This window comes from Lactuca sativa, chromosome 8 (assembly GCF_002870075.4).
Source record: "Lactuca sativa cultivar Salinas chromosome 8, Lsat_Salinas_v11, whole genome shotgun sequence".
Lineage (NCBI taxonomy): Eukaryota > Viridiplantae > Streptophyta > Magnoliopsida > Asterales > Asteraceae > Lactuca > Lactuca sativa.
The window spans coordinates 57,318,671-57,339,875 of record NC_056630.2 but is presented as its reverse complement, the minus strand read 5'-3'; the positions used below and the strand labels follow the sequence as shown (position 1 = coordinate 57,339,875).

The following is a 21,205-nucleotide window of genomic DNA, read 5'->3' as shown; positions in this document are numbered from 1 at the left end:
GTATTATTCAGAAGTTTATTATCGTTCTTGTAACCCTAAATCCTCTACAGCGGAAGTTCTTAGTCGAGCTCTGCTGAGGATTGTTTGAATTAATCATTCGACATATTTTGATTCATACTTGTCTTATTTACTGTTTTGTGTTCATCGTAATACCTGTTACAAAGATCTAATCGATCTTCAAGTTTATATAATAACTTATCAGACTTTTAATGTTATATATATAGTATAGGGTGTATTTTATACTTTTAAAATATTAGGTGGTCAAATTTAACAATTATACTATTAATTCAATTAAATTTTAAACCAAAAACTTTATGGATTTATTAAACCTCTTTTAATTATACACCTTAATTAATTAATAAAACCATAAGGGAGTGATTTGAACTTTTTCAAAACAATACTAGGGTTTTAGAATTTAACATTCCTAAATTAAACCTTTAATCAACTTTTAAATTCCAAAATTTGAGGGCAAGTTTTGAATCATTTCAAAACATTAGGGTTTAGAATTTAAATATACATCAAAATTAAACAATTAATCAAAATTTAAATTCCAAAACTTGAGGGCAAGTTTTGAAACCTTTTTCAAAACATTAGGGTTTTAACTATTTAAATTTCAAAACAACAAAACTTTTGGGTTCAAATTTAAACTATAAAACCTAAAGGGGAAAATATGAAACTTTTCATAACAACAAGGATCAAACAACAAAAAATCTAAATTAACATTTAATCACATATTTATCCATATTTGATTTATTTAATGATTTCTTGCAAAACAATTTACCAATTTAATCAAAATAATTAATCAATTATCACATAAGGAAACAATTATCTTATTAATTGATAAATATCATCAATTAGATCAAGAATATAGTCAAATATATCATAAAATCGGATTTATATTGATCTAATATGATAAGGTAACTATCCCAAAGCAAAAACAGCAAGAAATCCCAAGATATGCTCCATCTGACGAGTTGACTCGTCGAGTCAGACTTGGACTCGTCGAGTCTGCATGGACTCGGCGAGTTCAGCTATGGACTCGGCGATTCCAGCCTCCAGAAACCAAAAAATCGAATTTTTCATACATATCAAGCATCAATACAATAGAAACCAGTCTAGTCTCTGATACCACTGATGGGTTTTGGTCCTAAGAACATCCTATGTGCTCATACAAACCCTAACGCTTGGATCTAGGTTTCTCTATTGTACATGCAAGTTATCCAAGACTATAAACCCTAGTTCTAGCATACAAGTAATCATATTAACATGAGAATAGGTTTATAATATTACCTTGATTGTTATGTAGCAATAACAATCCCAAATCTCCTTGTATTGACTTTAGAAAGCATAGAGTCACAAGTGTCACTCATCTAATGGTTCACAAACACCATAAGCAAGAGGATGAAGAGGAAAGAGGATGGAGGCTGCCCAAAATGTGTACAAACCCTAGAGAAGTCTTACCCACGTTTTTGGTCATAAGGGATCTCTTTATATAGGAGGCAATTAGGGTTATCTAACAAGGAAACCCTAATTTGGATGCTTAAGCCCTAAGCAACCCATGGAGCCCTTTCCTTAAGGCCTTGGACGATTTCATATTGGCTTCCCCCATAGAATTCGTCCACCTTATAATAAAAGGCAATCCATGGCCCAAATTGCAATTATCTTATAATTACAATTCCAGTCCCTTAAGTTTAATTAATCTTTTTTAATCACAAAACTAATTACCAATTAATTATTGACTAATACTAATTAAACAATATGATTTCTCCTTTAATATATTATTCCCATAATATATTAATAAATCATATTTAATCCTTTCTCTCCATAATTCATCCTATCAAGTTGCTTTGGTGAAGGCAACCCAAAAGGACCATGCACCATCGGGTCAAGTACATACCAAAATAGTTATGGACTTAGACACTAATCCAACAATAACATCTGAGGGTGATACATTTATCAGTGATAGCACACTGGTAAATTTTGATGAACCTAAAAATTACAAGGAAGCCATGGCAGGCCCCGAGTCCGCAAAGTGGAAAGAGGCTATGGACAGCGAGATTCAGTCCATGTATGACAATTAATTTTGGAACTTGGTTGACAATGTACCGGGTCGTAAGACAGTCGGGCGCAAATGGATCTTCAAGAAGAAGACCGACATGGATGGGAAAGTACACACATATAAGGCGTGACTGGTTGCGAATGGCTTTAATCAAACTCATGGAATTGCATATGATGAGACCTTCTCACCAGTGGCGAAGATTAAATCTATAAGGGTTATGTTAGTCATTGTTGTATTTCATGACTATGAAATATGGTAAATGGATGTTAAAACCGCTTTCCTTAATGGGCAGTTGGCTGAAGATGTTTACATGAGTCAGCCAGAGGGTTTTGTCAATGCAAAGTACCCTAATAGAGTGTGTAAGCTTGATAAATCCATTTATGTATTGAAACAAGCATCTCGCATATGGAATCTTTGTTTCGATGAGAAGGTCAAAGAGTTTGGATTTTCGAGAAGCGACGATGAGTCTTGTGTGTATGTCAAGGCTAGCAGGAGTATAGTTAGCTTTCTGGTGTTGTATATGGATGACATACTACTCATTGCAAATGACATTCCAAACTTGCAGGAGGTTAAGTCCTGGCTTGGGAAGTGTTTCGCTATGAAGGACCTTGGAGAAGCTGCTTAGATCCTAGGGATAAGGATATTGAGAAACAGGAGTAAAAGACTAATTGGACTTAGTCAAAGTACCTACTTGGACAAGGTGTTGAAACGCTTCAGCATGGAGAATTCCAAGAAAGGTGACTTACCCATCCAAGGCAATACCAAACTGAGTAAGACTCAGAGTCCGAGTACAGAGGCTGGAATAGCTGAGATGATTCGAGTACCATATGCTTCCGTAGTTGGCTTGATCATGTATGCTATGACTTGTACTCGCCCTGATGTGTCCTTTGCTTTGAGCATGCTCAGAAGATATCAAGGGAATCCTGGTAAAGCTCACTGGACTGCGGTAAAGAATATTCTTAAGAACCTACGCAGGACTAAGGACTGGATCCTTACTCTCGGTGGGAGTGACGACTTAAGAGTCATAGGGTATAGTGACGCCATCTTACAGACCGACAGAGATAATTTCCACTCTCAGTCGGGCTGGGTTTTCACCTTAAATAGAGGAGCGATAACTTGGCAAAGTTCCAAACAGGAGATTATAGTCGATTCCACATGCGAATCAGAGTACATAGCAGCAAGCGAAGCGTCGAAGGAGGTGATATAGTTTAAGAACTTCATCGGAGACCTTGGAGTTGTACCAACTATAAAGGAGCCTATGGAGATTTTCTGTGACAATGAGGTGCGGTTTCCTTAACCAAGGAACCAAGGGATCACTGCAGATCCAGGCACATCGACAGGAAATATCACTTCATAAGACATCGGGTGGAAGAAGGACTCCTCGTGGTAAACAGGGTATCATCAGATGACAACCCAGCAGATACCCTCACGAAGGGATTAAGTAGGGTTAAGCATTTGCATCATGCAAGGAGCATTGGGCTAAAGGATGATATTAGTTTTAATGATTAGATAGCTATTTTGAAACTTGTAATATATAGATTGTAATTGACATTTGATGATTAAACAAAAGGTATTTTATTTATGAGTAAAGTTACTATCTTGTGTCAATTGTTTGCTATTGTTTCATTTTGCATGTTTTGATGTCCAGAATAATTATATTATTCAAACTGTCCACAGTCGATCATACTTTGGAAGTAAGTATTGAGGCAAGATTGTCATGAATTTGGCTTGTAGATTGCCTGAAGTGTTTTAGACATAGCAAGAGATAGCTACAACATTCATGAGTGCTCATAAGGTCTAAGTATTGGATTAAACCCATGCTCACTTGAATCACTTCATGGAATTTATCATGAGTGATCGTGAGACGATAATATCATATAAGTCTTCAAACTAAGATATATGAGTTGTTGACTATGAGTTGGTTGTACATTGATAGTGAAAAAACGCATCAGTAACTTGATGTTCTAAAACACATTGTTATGTATGATTTAACGAATAGTTAGTACAAGCATATAATGTCTAATTTTATCTGTTCCTTTTCATTCTTGGAGAATTAAAAGCGATATCTTGGGCCCCTCGATGATTTTGGTTTGCCTTATGTGCCAGGCCCGGTCGGGACTAAATTGATGTGTACAATTAAGCTCTCTGCTAAACAAATCCGAAATCGAGAAACAAACTGTTGGACAATAAGTATGACATTGTTCCATGTATTTGTCTAGATGATATCTTGAATAATAGAGGATTATATAATCCCTTATCTAAAGGACATGTAACTAACTGGGTCAGAGTTCGACAACGGCTTTTAAGAGCTACGATTGCTAGTCAGTTTTACGTCGTACTTATAGTTATAGTTATTAGACTTATGCAAGTGGGAGACTATTGGATTAGGTGTCTAAGCCCATAACTATAATTGGTATGTACTTGACCCGAGAGTAGCAAGGTCCTTTTGGGTGGCCTTCACCAATGCAACTTGATAGGATGGACTTTTGAGAATAAGGTTATTTGTGATTTGTTAATATATTACAAGTATAATATATTAATATGAAATCATATTATTTAATTAATATTGATCAATAATTAATTTGGAATTAATTTAGTGATCAAAAGAGACTAACTAAATATGTGGGGACTGATTTGGTAAATCAATGATTCTTCTAGTGTGGGCCAATAATCCATAGTTATTTAGGATGGGCTAAACCAACATGGATAGTCCATGGAGGTTTAACCCATGGAGCCTAAGTAATATGAAGAGTCATGGTGCATTAGGGGGTTACATGGATGTAGCCCTAGCACCTGTCACACTATAAAAGGAACTCCCTAGAGCTAAAATCGGTTGCCACATACAATATTGGAGAGTGTGAATCAATTTCATGCTAAGTAACTTATTCTCTCAAGCCTCCTTTTACACTTGGTGTTTGTGACACATTAGAGGCATCACATTTGAGGTGCTAAAGCTTTTGAAGGCCAAGAACTACAAGTCCTACTAAGAGATAAGTTATCTAACTAGTTATGTTGTTCAATTGTCAAATTGTATGCTAGTTATTGCATGTATAATTAGATAAAACATAGATCCACAGAATCTAGGGTTACATGTGCACCATAAGGTTGTCGGAGTGCTTAAAACCCTTCAGTAGTTGGGTAGATAGTGTGGCTAGCATTATAAATTCGTTTTGCATTTTTTTAGTCATTACATGTGGTATGGTGATGTCTAAGACAGTAAGTCTAAGTTCAGGCCCAATTATTCATAAAGTATCAAGTCCAAATAGAGTAAACCTACGTAAGTAGATTACGTTCTAAGAACCTAGTTCAATATAGTACAAACCTTGGTCGTGTGATTTAAGAAGAAGATGATCAAGGTGATCGATGAAAGGATTGCAACCTTCGTTGGGGGTTGAACAACCACAGGTTGGAGTTGCTACCTGCGGTGATGTGGTTATAGGTCGACATGTCATGTTTAAAGGATAAAGTATCAAGGTGTTATCATTAAAAGGATGAAAGATATAAAGAGTACCTTCCAAATTAGTGTTTATCTCTTAGAGGAAAAGGTTCAGTTTTCTTTGGACCTTTTTGAAAAAAAAAAGGTTATCAAGTTATGATCACTAAGTTTGTTATTGTAGATGAGATAGATACTATGTAATGGGATGAGTTAGGAAGGAACGGGTGTCTCCAAGACATGGGAATAAAGGTTCATCAAAGGATGAAAGAGCAGGTGTGGATTCAGGAACAAGCATCGATGAATAGGTCAAGCTATTGTTTCTTGTTCAAAAGAATAAGGAAGTAGTGATTGTTGTGGTTAGATAGAAGGTACATGTAAGTGGCATTCATGTGTTGCATCTAGGTGTTCCAAAAATGGTTTGGAAGATCATTACAAGAGGTTCAGTTGGAACACGACAAGATTAACTGTCCCAAAGAAGTAGGAATAAGGCATTGGATCTAGCAATCGACATTGTTGCTAGTATTTCCACTAAGTTAGTTATATCCTCATATACCAATTAGGCATACGTATGCATTAGTGCGTTACTATAAAACATTGTGCTTATCACGACCTTATCATGTTTTGGTCGTGCTATACGAGAACATCACTTGCGGTAGGAACAAGTGGTAATAATAAGTTGGGAACGTCAAAGTCAATAGATATGAAAAAAATGAGTTTCTTCAAAGTCAAAAACAGCTAGATCCATAGTTATCAGACGCTAACTCCATAGTCGTCGGGGTTTACTCAAGCGGCGCTAACTCCATAGTCACCAAGGTACACTTAACAAGCGCTAACTCCATAGTCGCCAAGATTCATCAAATAGGCACGAAGTCACATCGTCGCCAAGGTCTATACAATAGGTGCTAACTCCATAGTCACCAAGGTTTATACAAAAGGCGCTAACTCCATAGTCACCAAGGTTTACCTAATAATAGGCGCTAACTCCATAGTCACCAAGGTTTATCTAACAGCAGGCGCTAACTCCATAGTCACCAACTAACCCATCTACCCATGTTCTACCCAACAATATTAGTAGATAAAAAAAAATATATACATTTGTATACATAGTTTAAAGAAAACCTGTATAGCATGCTTTAATCAACACATATATCAAATAACAGATGAGGCACACACACACGTAACACATATCTCATAAAGAAATAAGCAGATCTGTAAGATAGAAGAGAGTGAATACTCATTCACACATAACACAACCAAATATATACACATAGCACGTATTTTTTTATATAAAATACTTCGTATTATTGTATTAGAAGAAATAACTACACACTCACTTGATCAGAAGACGATCCGACAGCACTACGGCTTATAGAAGTAGTAATCCACCGTAGATCTGGAAGATCTCCACAAAAATCGAACTTCTCGCGGGCAGAGCTTCGGCTCGGGAACCGCACTTCTCGGGATCTTCGGGATCTCGGGACTTGCCTCAGGGCTAGAGAATAATACCGGGGCTTCGGGGTATTTCTGGCACGCAAAACGATGCAAAACGGGAGAGAGAAGAGAAGAAATTGGCAATTGGGTCGGCTGCCCTCGCATCCTATTTATAGGAGGCTGGAGCCTCGGAGTACGCGGGGCGTACGCCAGTACGCGGGGCGTACTGGTCCGAAAAACGTCACTGCGTGCGTCATCCGAAGCCACTTGCTGCGAATGTCGACACTTCGGAGTACGCGGGGCGTACTCGAGTACGCAGCGCGTACCTCGGATCAGACCGGTGACTCCTTCGGATAATGCTTCCGAATTTCCTTTTAAATTTAAATACAAATTGATTAATAAACTTCGGAAATTCATATCTTCTTCATACGAACTCCGTTTTCGACATTCTTTATATCCACGCGAAGGTGAGACCACGCTCTACAACTTTCGTTTAGACTCCGTCGGCTAATTTTGACTTTTATTTTTATTATTTATTTTTAATAGGCCGCGACAGAAAACTTCGTTATAAATTCATAACTTCTTAGTTTGACGTCCGTTCTCGCCTAACTTTTTATCGCTTCGATACCAACAACGAGATCTCCGATTCTCGTTTAGATTGCTAAGGCTAAATATCGCTCTAACGTAAATTCACTTTTTACGTCGCGCTGCGTCGTGCCGGTTCTGTCGCGAAACTTCGACAGGTCATAACTTCTTCGTTATAACTCGGATTTTGGCGTTCTTTATATGTACGGAAACCTTGTAACATATACTACAACTTAGTTAGGATTATTCATCCTAAATAATCTTCTATCAAAAAGTCATTTTTGACTCTTATTGTCTCTAAATTGACTAGCCCTGATCTACGGGCGTTACAATTATCTCCCCCTTAGGATGATTACGTCCCGGAATCATCAACGAAATAGGATTCGTATACTGACTCCATAAGTTATCTCTCCATGCTAAGTAATAACCCTGATGGGTCGTGTCCCGATGACCTCTCATCATAGTCGGACTCAATTGATATGACCCCTAGGGTCGGAATAACAACTATCTTTCTAGACATTACCGAAACAATGGTAATGACATACTTGAATAAATCAGAATCAATTACTAGCTTCTTGATAACCTTGTGACTTCCCCTGATCCAAGCGTGAGTCCTGTGCTTCCGGTAGTATAGCTCTCTACTACCATTCACACCTACTCATACTCGTCCCAGGTATTGTCTCGCAGTTAACCAAGTCACCATACATAAATCATATAATCATTCAACACATCAGATAACAAAACTAGGATTTATATTAATTCTTGAAACTATTACACAAAAGTTCAAGTTCACCCTATACTATGCCTCCAACAGGCTATGCCTCCTGATACAGACTTTACCGACTTTATATATTAATATGAAGTCTTCATCCTTTAACCCTCCCATCTCTTTCTGCTTCGTTGAGGAACATGTTGAATGCCCTTGGCTGTGGAGGTGTGTTTTTCTGTGGGCAGTCTTTAGAAATATGACCTTCTCCATTACACCTATAGCACATCTTCTTGTTAGGTGCGCACTTGTTGGCATAGTGCCCTGTCTTCCCACATTTGTAGCAAGTCAACTCCTCGCTACATTTCCCGAAGTGTTTCTTCTTACACTTCTCACACCACTTAGCTTCATCTCTTCCCCCAGATTTCGAGAATTTACTTTCTTTGTCGATTATTGAAGATCCTTCACGCTTCCTTTTCTCTCCAACTTCAGCCCTTTCCAGACCCTTTTCTTTTATTTGAGTCTCAACATTTTTGGCTGCCCAGATGGCGGCTTTCAGAGTGGTTGCTTGTTTGACTATCGGACCAAAGTCCGCTGGTAATCCATTGGCAAATTTGTTGACCTTGGAAAGTTCAGTCGGAATTAGGTATGGAATAAGCTTCATCTTCTCCGTAAAGCTCGTAGCGTATTCAGTAACGCTTAATTTTCCTTTCTTCAGATTCTGGAACTCATTGTTGATTTCCAGAAGATCCTGCTCAGAGCAGTATTGCATTTTCATTTGCTCCACGAACTCTTCCCAAGACATCTTGCTAGCTTCCCCCTTGGGCATTGAACCAGCCAGTAACTTCCACCAGCTCAATACTCCAGATTTTAACAGAGGGATTGCAAGAGCGGTCTTCTGTTTGTTGCTACACTCGCAACTTTCAAACATTGTCTCCATCTCGGAGATCCAGTCCATGACTTGCACCGGTGTCGGGCTCCCAGAAAGACATGGTGGTTTGGATGCCATGAAATCCTTGTACTTGCATCCACGTCCATCATTTCCTCTATCCTGGTTGTTTTGGCGAACTATTGGTGGGTTGGCTTGACCAACGGTCCCACTATAGTTTCCTCCTTCAGAATGCCCTCCATTTACTTCGGGCTCTTCTACTCGAATTGACAATTCCTCGCGATTTTGTCTGATCAGACGTCTAGTTTCTTCCATCTGATTATTCAACATTGCCTGGATCATCACTTGAACTCCGGCCATTGTCATTGGTTCAGGCGCTGCTGCCACAACAGGTATTTGTTCAATTACTGGTACTTGATTCCTGTTCTCATCAGCATTTCCAACTCCACTCCTCGTTCTCACCATTTTTGATCTATACACCGAATATGATGAAATTAGATCCTTAATCACGATAGATATTCAAATCATCCTTATCACTCCGAAACGTTTATATGCTAGTTCTAATATCGTAGACGTACGCTTAGAATCCTATACACATAAGGTTTCCAGATCCGGTCGGCAACAGACCATAGATCCGAACAAATAATAGCATCAATATAGCTACCACACAAAACATTTAGCATGCAAAAGCATTTTAGGCAATTTTCCTAAAATAAAATAGTGCCTGTGTCAATTTAGGTGTACTACCTAAAATATAATGGACACACTCAACTCGCAATCATTGCTTAGCATTCTAAGTTTAAGTCTAGAAATCCTACAAATTCCTAGTTCGCTTAAACTAATGCTCTGATACCAACTGTGACATCCCCAATTTCACGGCCAGAAAAGACCGATTTGTTTATGCTTTGTTTTCAAAATCAGAGTGATCGTTTAAAGAAAACGGTTGCGGAATTTGTTCCCAAAATAAAATATGATAACCATTTTATCAAAACATTTCTCAAAAAGAATGTATTTTTATTAAATAATAAAACCTTGGGATGTCATGTTCGTTACAAACCAAAAGCATAAACAACATAAAATAGACCTTACAATAGTTATTCAACTACTGATCTATAATCCAAAATCTCTCGTCAAGTCCGCCGACTTATACTCTTGTGTCATTACCTGTAATGAAAAGAAAACTGAGTGGGTCAGGCTTGGGAGCCTGGTGAGCATATAGGGTTTTCAACCCACAATAATACATTTGTTATATTCAATTATCAAACAATCAACCCAAATACCCATCCCCATTATCTTCTTAAGGTTTCACCCTAAGAACCAACTATCCTTCATTCACTTATTCCTAAGGAATCGGCACGAAATCCATTGCTGCCAAAGTTTATCTATCGACTACTAGATCCATAGTTATCAGACGCTAACTCCATAGTCGTCGGGGTTTACTCAAGCGGCGCTAACTCCATAGTCACCAAGGTACACTTAACAAGCGCTAACTCCATAGTCGCCAAGATTCATCAAATAGGCACGAAGTCACATCGTCGCCAAGGTCTATACAATAGGTGCTAACTCCATAGTCACCAAGGTTTATACAAAAGGCGCTAACTCCATAGTCACCAAGGTTTACCTAATAATAGGCGCTAACTCCATAGTCACCAAGGTTTATCTAACAGCAGGCGCTAACTCCATAGTCACCAACTAACCCATCTACCCATGTTCTACCCAACAATATTAGTAGATAAAAAAAAAATATATACATTTGTATACATAGTTTAAAGAAAACCTGTATAGCATGCTTTAATCAACACATATATCAAATAACAGATGAGGCACACACACACGTAACACATATCTCATAAAGAAATAAGCAGATCTGTAAGATAGAAGAGAGTGAATACTCATTCACACATAACACAACCAAATATATACACATAGCACGTATTTTTTTATATAAAATACTTCGTATTATTGTATTAGAAGAAATAAATACACACTCACTTGATCAGAAGACGATCCGACAGCACTACGGCTTATAGAAGTAGTAATCCACCGTAGATCTGGAAGATCTCCACAAAAATCGAACTTCTCGCGGGCAGAGCTTCGGCTCGGGAACCGCACTTCTCGGGATCTTCGGGATCTCGGGACTTGCCTCAGGGCTAGAGAATAATACCGGGGCTTCGGGGTATTTCTGGCACGCAAAACGATGCAAAACGGGAGAGAGAAGAGAAGAAATTGGCAATTGGGTCGGCTGCCCTCGCATCCTATTTATAGGAGGCTGGAGCCTCGGAGTACGCGGGGCGTACGCCAGTACGCGGGGCGTACTGGTCCGAAAAACGTCACTGCGTGCGTCATCCGAAGCCACTTGCTGCGAATGTCGACACTTCGGAGTACGCGGGGCGTACTCGAGTACGCAGCGCGTACCTCGGATCAGACCGGTGACTCCTTCGGATAATGCTTCCGAATTTCCTTTTAAATTTAAATACAAATTGATTAATAAACTTCGGAAATTCATATCTTCTTCATACGAACTCCGTTTTCGACATTCTTTATATCCACGCGAAGGTGAGACCACGCTCTACAACTTTCGTTTAGACTCCGTCGGCTAATTTTGACTTTTATTTTTATTATTTATTTTTAATAGGCCGCGACAGAAAACTTCGTTATAAATTCATAACTTCTTAGTTTGACGTCCGTTCTCGCCTAACTTTTTATCGCTTCGATACCAACAACGAGATCTCCGATTCTCGTTTAGATTGCTAAGGCTAAATATCGCTCTAACGTAAATTCACTTTTTACGTCGCGCTGCGTCGTGCCGGTTCTGTCGCGAAACTTCGACAGGTCATAACTTCTTCGTTATAACTCGGATTTTGGCGTTCTTTATATGTACGGAAACCTTGTAACATATACTACAACTTAGTTAGGATTATTCATCCTAAATAATCTTCTATCAAAAAGTCATTTTTGACTCTTATTGTCTCTAAATTGACTAGCCCTGATCTACGGGCGTTACAATTATCTCCCCCTTAGGATGATTACGTCCCGGAATCATCAACGAAATAGGATTCGTATACTGACTCCATAAGTTATCTCTCCATGCTAAGTAATAACCCTGATGGGTCGTGTCCCGATGACCTCTCATCATAGTCGGACTCAATTGATATGACCCCTAGGGTCGGAATAACAACTATCTTTCTAGACATTACCGAAACAATGGTAATGACATACTTGAATAAATCAGAATCAATTACTAGCTTCTTGATAACCTTGTGACTTCCCCTGATCCAAGCGTGAGTCCTGTGCTTCCGGTAGTATAGATCTCTACTACCATTCACACCTACTCATACTCGTCCCAGGTATTGTCTCGCAGTTAACCAAGTCACCATACATAAATCATATAATCATTCAACACATCAGATAACAAAACTAGGATTTATATTAATTCTTGAAACTATTACACAAAAGTTCAAGTTCACCCTATACTATGCCTCCAACAGGCTATGCCTCCTGATACAGACTTTACCGACTTTATATATTAATATGAAGTCTTCATCCTTTAACCCTCCCATCTCTTTCTGCTTCGTTGAGGAACATGTTGAATGCCCTTGGCTGTGGAGGTGTGTTTTTCTGTGGGCAGTCTTTAGAAATATGACCTTCTCCATTACACCTATAGCACATCTTCTTGTTAGGTGCGCACTTGTTGGCATAGTGCCCTGTCTTCCCACATTTGTAGCAAGTCAACTCCTCGCTACATTTCCCGAAGTGTTTCTTCTTACACTTCTCACACCACTTAGCTTCATCTCTTCCCCCAGATTTCGAGAATTTACTTTCTTTGTCGATTATTGAAGATCCTTCACGCTTCCTTTTCTCTCCAACTTCAGCCCTTTCCAGACCCTTTTCTTTTATTTGGGTCTCAACATTTTTGGCTGCCCAGATGGCGGCTTTCAGAGTGGTTGCTTGTTTGACTATCGGACCAAAGTCCGCTGGTAATCCATTGGCAAATTTGTTGACCTTGGAAAGTTCAGTCGGAATTAGGTATGGAATAAGCTTCATCTTCTCCGTAAAGCTCGTAGCGTATTCAGTAACGCTTAATTTTCCTTTCTTCAGATTCTGGAACTCATTGTTGATTTCCAGAAGATCCTGCTCAGAGCAGTATTGCATTTTCATTTGCTCCACGAACTCTTCCCAAGACATCTTGCTAGCTTCCCCCTTGGGCATTGAACCAGCCAGTAACTTCCACCAGCTCAATACTCCAGATTTTAACAGAGGGATTGCAAGAGCGGTCTTCTGTTTGTTGCTACACTCGCAACTTTCAAACATTGTCTCCATCTCGGAGATCCAGTCCATGACTTGCACCGGTGTCGGGCTCCCAGAAAGACATGGTGGTTTGGATGCCATGAAATCCTTGTACTTGCATCCACGTCCATCATTTCCTCTATCCTGGTTGTTTTGGCGAACTATTGGTGGGTTGGCTTGACCAACGGTCCCACTATAGTTTCCTCCTTCAGAATGCCCTCCATTTACTTCGGGCTCTTCTACTCGAATTGACAATTCCTCGCGATTTTGTCTGATCAGACGTCTAGTTTCTTCCATCTGATTATTCAACATTGCCTGGATCATCACTTGAACTCCGGCCATTGTCATTGGTTCAGGCGCTGCTGCCACAACAGGTATTTGTTCAATTACTGGTACTTGATTCCTGTTCTCATCAGCATTTCCAACTCCACTCCTCGTTCTCACCATTTTTGATCTATACACCGAATATGATGAAATTAGATCCTTAATCACGATAGATATTCAAATCATCCTTATCACTCCGAAACGTTTATATGCTAGTTCTAATATCGTAGACGTACGCTTAGAATCCTATACACATAAGGTTTCCAGATCCGGTCGGCAACAGACCATAGATCCGAACAAATAATAGCATCAATATAGCTACCACACAAAACATTTAGCACGCAAAAGCATTTTAGGCAATTTTCCTAAAATAAAATAGTGCCTGTGTCAATTTAGGTGTACTACCTAAAATATAATGGACACACTCAACTCGCAATCATTGCTTAGCATTCTAAGTTTAAGTCTAGAAATCCTACAAATTCCTAGTTCGCTTAAACTAATGCTCTGATACCAACTGTGACATCCCCAATTTCACGGCCAGAAAAGACCGATTTGTTTATGCTTTGTTTTCAAAATCAGAGTGATCGTTTAAAGAAAACGGTTGCGGAATTTGTTCCCAAAATAAAATATGATAACCATTTTATCAAAACATTTCTCAAAAAGAATGTATTTTTATTAAATAATAAAACCTCGGGATGTCATGTTCGTTACAAACCAAAAGCATAAACAACATAAAATAGACCTTACAATAGTTATTCAACTACTGATCTATAATCCAAAATCTCTCGTCAAGTCCGCCGACTTATACTCTTGTGTCATTACCTGTAATGAAAAGAAAACTGAGTGGGTCAGGCTTGGGAGCCTGGTGAGCATATAGGGTTTTCAACCCACAATAATACATTTGTTATATTCAATTATCAAACAATCAACCCAAATACCCATCCCCATTATCTTCTTAAGGTTTCACCCTAAGAACCAACTATCCTTCATTCACTTATTCCTAAGGAATCGGCACGAAATCCATTGCTGCCAAAGTTTATCTATCGAGTACTAGATCCATAGTTATCAGACGCTAACTCCATAGTCGTCGGGGTTTACTCAAGCGGCGCTAACTCCATAGTCACCAAGGTACACTTAACAAGCGCTAACTCCATAGTCGCCAAGATTCATCAAATAGGCACGAAGTCACATCGTCGCCAAGGTCTATACAATAGGTGCTAACTCCATAGTCACCAAGGTTTATACAAAAGGCGCTAACTCCATAGTCACCAAGGTTTACCTAATAATAGGCGCTAACTCCATAGTCACCAAGGTTTATCTAACAGCAGGCGCTAACTCCATAGTCACCAACTAACCCATCTACCCATGTTCTACCCAACAATATTAGTAGATAAAAAAAATATATATACATTTGTATACATAGTTTAAAGAAAACCTGTATAGCATGCTTTAATCAACACATATATCAAATAACAGATGAGGCACACACACACGTAACACATATCTCATAAAGAAATAAGCAGATCTGTAAGATAGAAGAGAGTGAATACTCATTCACACATAACACAACCAAATATATACACATAGCACGTATTTTTTTTATATAAAATACTTCGTATTATTGTATTAGAAGAAATAACTACACACTCACTTGATCAGAAGACGATCCGACAGCACTACGGCTTATAGAAGTAGTAATCCATCGTAGATCTGGAAGATCTCCACAAAAATCGAACTTCTCGCGGGCAGAGCTTCGGCTCGGGAACCGCATTTCTCGGGATCTTCGGGATCTCGGGACTTGCCTCAGGGCTAGAGAATAATACCGGGGCTTCGGGGTATTTCTGGCACGCAAAACGATGCAAAACGGGAGAGAGAAGAGAAGAAATTGGCAATTGGGTCGGCTGCCCTCGCATCCTATTTATAGGAGGCTGGAGCCTCGGAGTACGCGGGGCGTACGCCAGTACGCGGGGCGTACTGGTCCGAAAAACGTCACTGCGTGCGTCATCCGAAGCCACTTGCTGCGAATGTCGACACTTCGGAGTACGCGGGGCGTACTCGAGTACGCAGCGCGTACCTCGGATCAGACCGGTGACTCCTTCGGATAATGCTTCCGAATTTCCTTTTAAATTTAAATACAAATTGATTAATAAACTTCGGAAATTCATATCTTCTTCATACGAACTCCGTTTTCGACATTCTTTATATCCACGCGAAGGTGAGACCACGCTCTACAACTTTCGTTTAGACTCCGTCGGCTAATTTTGACTTTTATTTTTATTATTTATTTTTAATAGGCCGCGACAGAAAACTTCGTTATAAATTCATAACTTCTTAGTTTGACGTCCGTTCTCGCCTAACTTTTTATCGCTTCGATACCAACAACGAGATCTCCGATTCTCGTTTAGATTGCTAAGGCTAAATATCGCTCTAACGTAAATTCACTTTTTACGTCGCGCTGCGTCGTGCCGGTTCTGTCGCGAAACTTCGACAGGTCATAACTTCTTCGTTATAACTCGGATTTTGGCGTTCTTTATATGTACGGAAACCTTGTAACATATACTACAACTTAGTTAGGATTATTCATCCTAAATAATCTTCTATCAAAAAGTCATTTTTGACTCTTATTGTCTCTAAATTGACTAGCCCTGATCTACGGGCGTTACAAAGTGGTAGTTGTGGGAGATTCAACTTCGGATATGCCTCTTTAGTTCAAGTAGCGTTGTGGTGATGTCAATGAAGGTTCGACCTGCAATATAGTAAAAGGACCTAAGTACCCCCTTCGTATTTAGAACTATAGTAAGATGGTAGGGTATTGTAACAGAGATGTTCAAGTTTTTAGGGTGTAAGGTTTCAGATGATAGAGAACACAAAAGGATAGTAACAAACTAGTGTAAATTTCCTAGACACATTCGTTCAGTAAAGGGTCACGTTAGATGGATCATTGAATGCGACTACGTATGAGTCTAGTAATGCATCGTTATTATCTTAAGCTTCAAGACAGGATACACTTTTGGTTCAGTGTTTTCTTATAGGAGTGAGTGTGAGTTGATAGAAGACTACAGTTGAACGATAGCAATCACAAGTTAATATAGGGCGACAAGTTAGAATTTAGAATTCATACTACCATGTAATCATATGTTAATGTGTCATTATTATCATAGGTTTAGTAATTCCTTTGTTGATAAGCATGAGACTTAATGTAGAACTATGACCAAATTTTAGCATTCATATGTTGACATAGGATGACGATTAGACTTTAGCATCCGTACGGTGTAGATTAAGGACCTCAGATTGGTTGTAGCCTCAGAAGTTTAAGTAGCAAAGATTTGTTATGATTAACAGATATCAAGGAAGGATGATGGTTGCATTCTTTCAAGACAATGGTATAATGATGGTGAGTCTTCAAGACCGATGGGGATGATGACAACAGCGGTCTGGCATCCTAATCCCAACAGTTGGATAGCTCCACGACGAGTCGTAAGCAGGAATAGGAACGAATTGCTCGAGCAGTAGTTATACCTTGATACACGTAAAGTATTTAGAACCTAGAAAGAAGACTATTGGTGAGCTAGTGTTCATTATAATCTAGTAGGTTGGACTATGAGCAAGCCTTATAATGAGTCCATCAACAATACTAGAGTATTGGTTCCAGAGTTTTCAAACCAGTGAACCTGTTATAGTAGCCTTGGTTAAGTTTCATGATGAAGAAACACCTGAACTAGGTAGAGAGACCACATGCAATCTAGTTTAGTGTGTGTTTTAAGGGTATACCATAGGAATATGTCATGGGACACAAACTCAAAACGATATACCATAAGCCTTTTGAAGGGGGTGTTTCGGAAGGTAGATTCTGTTAGGATGTCATAGATAAATTTCCCTAGTAATTCGCTTTATAACGAGTCGACGGTTTCCCTAGTCAAATGAACAAATTAACATTTTCCGTGTGAAGGGAATCGCCGATCGTAGAGTAAAATTATGGAAAACCAGACCGACAAGTTCCCATTTTCTGAAGACTTTTCAAGGAGTTCGGGAGTACGTCTAAGGTGGAGAATTAAGCTCTACTGGAAAATATTGATGCGTCAACATTGGCTAGATCATAAGTTTATCTCGATAACTCCAATAATATGACATGTAGGAATTATCTTAAGTTTCACTAATATTAGGATTTCTAGCGACAAAACCTCTGTAAGTGGGGGAGAGTTGTAACACCTGATTTTCACTTCACGATAGAATTAAATATAAATGTTTGTTTATAAAACTCGAAGTAGAAAAATATTACTTCTTAGCCAAAATAGTAACCAATATAGTTTTATTAGTCATGATGCCGATTATGTGGGTATAAAGAACGCCCAAATCTGACTTCGTATGAGGAAATTATGACTTTTCGAAGTTTCAGTACAACACAGAACAACAGTGTGCGACACTGAAATGGAAATTAAAATTGGTTGGGTGTTAGCCAAAACAATGTAACTGAGAGTTGAATTTCCCATCAATACCAATCTGTTGATATATAGAACATCGAGAACGGAGACCGTGTGAAGGAGTTACGAATTTTAGACGGTTTTTTGTAGTGTATTATTCATAGACTGTTAAATTTAAAATAGGATGCGAATTGTCCGACAGAGTCTAAATGAAATTTGTAATACTCGTCGAGAGCTACACGTCGATATAAGAACATTGAAAACGGAGCTCGTATTCAAAAGATACATTTTTAGAAGATTGAGAATTTTACCTGAATAATCGCGACGCAACACCAGCCACATCATGACACATGTCATAACCAGAGCCACCCCTACTACCTACCTATAGACACTGTCCACCCTAGTCTGGTGTGCGTCGTGCCTCCCCTATATAGGCCTATAAGTAGCAAGTCGGCCTTTACTTATTCATCACACCAACTCCCTCTTAACTTTCTCTCTCTCTCTCTCTCTAGTACAAGTCTTTGAGGCATTTTGGGAGCCTAGAGACTCGTGTCGAAGAACAAATGGCAGATGGGCTATAAGTCTAAACACACATAGACTCGTGTTGAAGACGAAATAGAAAGCAAACCGTAACTCTAAGATACACATATTATTGGTGGATCGGCGAAAGGTCGCTATCTAGTTAGTGGATTGGCGAAAGGTCGTGAGTCATTATTTCCATGCATGTATATGTATTGTGGTATATGGTTTTTGGGAAACTCACTAAGTTTTTTAATTACCCAGTTGACTACAAATGTATTCAGGTACTTCGTCGGATCCTGAGAAGGGCAAGGCTTGACTGCACACACGCATTGACATCATGTTTTCCGCATGGTTTAACTCTACTCTGATTTAATTGAATAAATAAAAATGAAAAAACTTATGTTAACAATCAGGACGTTACACTTTTCTTGCCATCCACCACATTTTAATGGGAAGAGGGATCATATTGTTAGTATGAGGTGAATTGCGGACATTGAGGATGCTTTTCATCCCAGTTATTTCCTGAAGGAGGAAAAGGTTCGTCATTCTAAGAACATTCTGAGAGATGTGTCCATGGATTGGTGGAAACTTATCGGTAACACCCGTTCACCTGCAGAGATGGTGACTATGGCATGGCCTGAGTTCTCGGAACTATTCAAGGAGAAGTTTATTCCAGCTGTGGAGATCCAGCAACTTACTGGGGACTTTATTTCTTTGAGACACAATATAGAGACTTTGAATGAGATTACTGCAATGTTTTACGAGAAGTCATTGTTTTTTCTAGAGTATCTAGCTACAGAACCCATCAAGATGTCCAAGTATAGTTCTATGTGGAAGGATGACATTTGCAAGTGTGTGTCATCACCGCAAGGTGCAAGACTATCCGTAAGATGATTGAGGTAGATCGCCTTCGTGATATTGAACTTGAGAGATAGTTGAATCTGAAGAGGCTGACACCAACTCAGGCGACCAGTAAGCCATAGAAGAAGTTCAATATAAATTGAGGCAAGGGGGATCGTAAGAGGATTATACCCAGGTTTAGCAAGTGTGCAAGAAATCATCCTGGGGATTGTAGGGTTCATCCTACCATGTGCTACAAGTATGGAAAGTCAAGGCATATCAACAAGGATTGTAAGGAGTCTTCAAAGTTGTGCTTCAGATGCAATCAGTTTGGTCACTACAAGGAAGAGTGTAGGAGCAGTACCGGTCAACAGCTCATGGCTCTTGCTCCTGCCAAATTGAGGATTCCTGAAGGAGGGCATAAAAAGCCCGAAGACACAAGGGCATTTAAGCTTACAGCCACAGAGGTTGTCACTGCCCCAGACGTTGTGAGATTTATATGCTATTTCCTAGTCTATATGAATTTATTACAATGGTATGCTTATTTATGTGTTATCAGGTACTTTTCTGTGAATTATATGCCTGTTCTTATTCTTTTCGACTCAAGGGCGATCCAATCGTTAGCCTTTATTGCTTTTAGCAAGAATTTTAGCATTACTTTAGGGGTGCTTGACTCGCCAACGTTAGTTGATATTTATAATGATACACTGGTTAGTGCATCTGTGGTTTTCCAAGGTAGCTCTTTTGATATTTATGATAAGAGATTTTTGATTGACCTCATCATGATTCCTATGGGGGAGATCAATTTCATCATGGATATGGATTGCTTAGATCGTCATCACGTATTTATTGATTGTAGACATAAAGTAGTTTGATTTCAAACCATAAGTGGAGGAAAAATGGCTATCTATAGAGAGAAGAGGAAGAGAAATTTGGTTATATGTTCCACAGTTAAGGCTTGGAAGTACCTTCAGTATGGATGTGTCGGATATTTGGTGTATGTTGTGGATAGAAGGTGTGGTCGTCGGCAGTTATCTATCGATGAGGTCGCCATAGTCAATGAGTTTCCATAGCTGTTTTATGATGATTTAAAGGGTGTTCCTCCCAAGCAGCAAGTCGAGTTCCGGATTAATATTACTCCAGACCCAGTCCCACTTGCTAGGGCACCTTACCGGTTGGCGTCTCCTAAGATGCAGGAGTTATCCACTCAGTTTCAGGAGTTATTATATTTGGGTTTTATATGTCCCAGTAGTTCTCCATGAGGGGCACCAGTTCTTTTTCTTCGTAAGGATGGGTCCCTCCGTATGTGCATTGATTATCGGTAGTTGAACAAAGTCATCATAAAGAAAAATTATCCATTACCTAATTTTGATGACTTATTTGATCAGTTGCAGGGAGCGTCTTGGTTTTCCAAGATCAATCTACTCTTTGGGTATCACCAGATACGAGTTTGATAAGAGGATGTACCTAAGATGGCGTTTCTGTGACAACCCGAAATTTCTAGCTTTCATTCTTCATTGTTATTAAAGTTAGCTTCGATTTGCTATTTTATAATGAAGTTTTGGGTCTAAAAGAGTGCTTAAAGCTTTGTATAAGTGAGATACGTGTCGGAGGATGGGTTAGATTGGGTGTAGCATTGGAAAAACGGGCCAAACACACCAAATTAAGTGTATGCGGCCGCACACTAGAGTGTGCGGCCAGCCAG

At 39.1% G+C, this 21,205-nt stretch overlaps 1 protein-coding gene across 1 annotated transcript; it reads left to right on the top strand.

The window, feature by feature from the left end:
- The first annotated feature begins 19,748 nt into the window (after positions 1-19,748).
- On the top strand, positions 19,749-20,375 carry LOC111910973 (uncharacterized). Its single transcript, XM_023906744.1, has one exon. It carries the CDS (start codon positions 19,749-19,751, stop codon positions 20,373-20,375), a length of 627 nt encoding a protein of 208 aa, XP_023762512.1.
- The last annotated feature ends 830 nt before the right edge of the window (positions 20,376-21,205 follow it).

Coding starts and splice junctions, on each gene's coding strand:
- LOC111910973 (XM_023906744.1), top strand. CDS start 19,749: ATGTGCTACAAGTATGGAAAGTCAAGGCATATCAACAAGGATTGTAAG.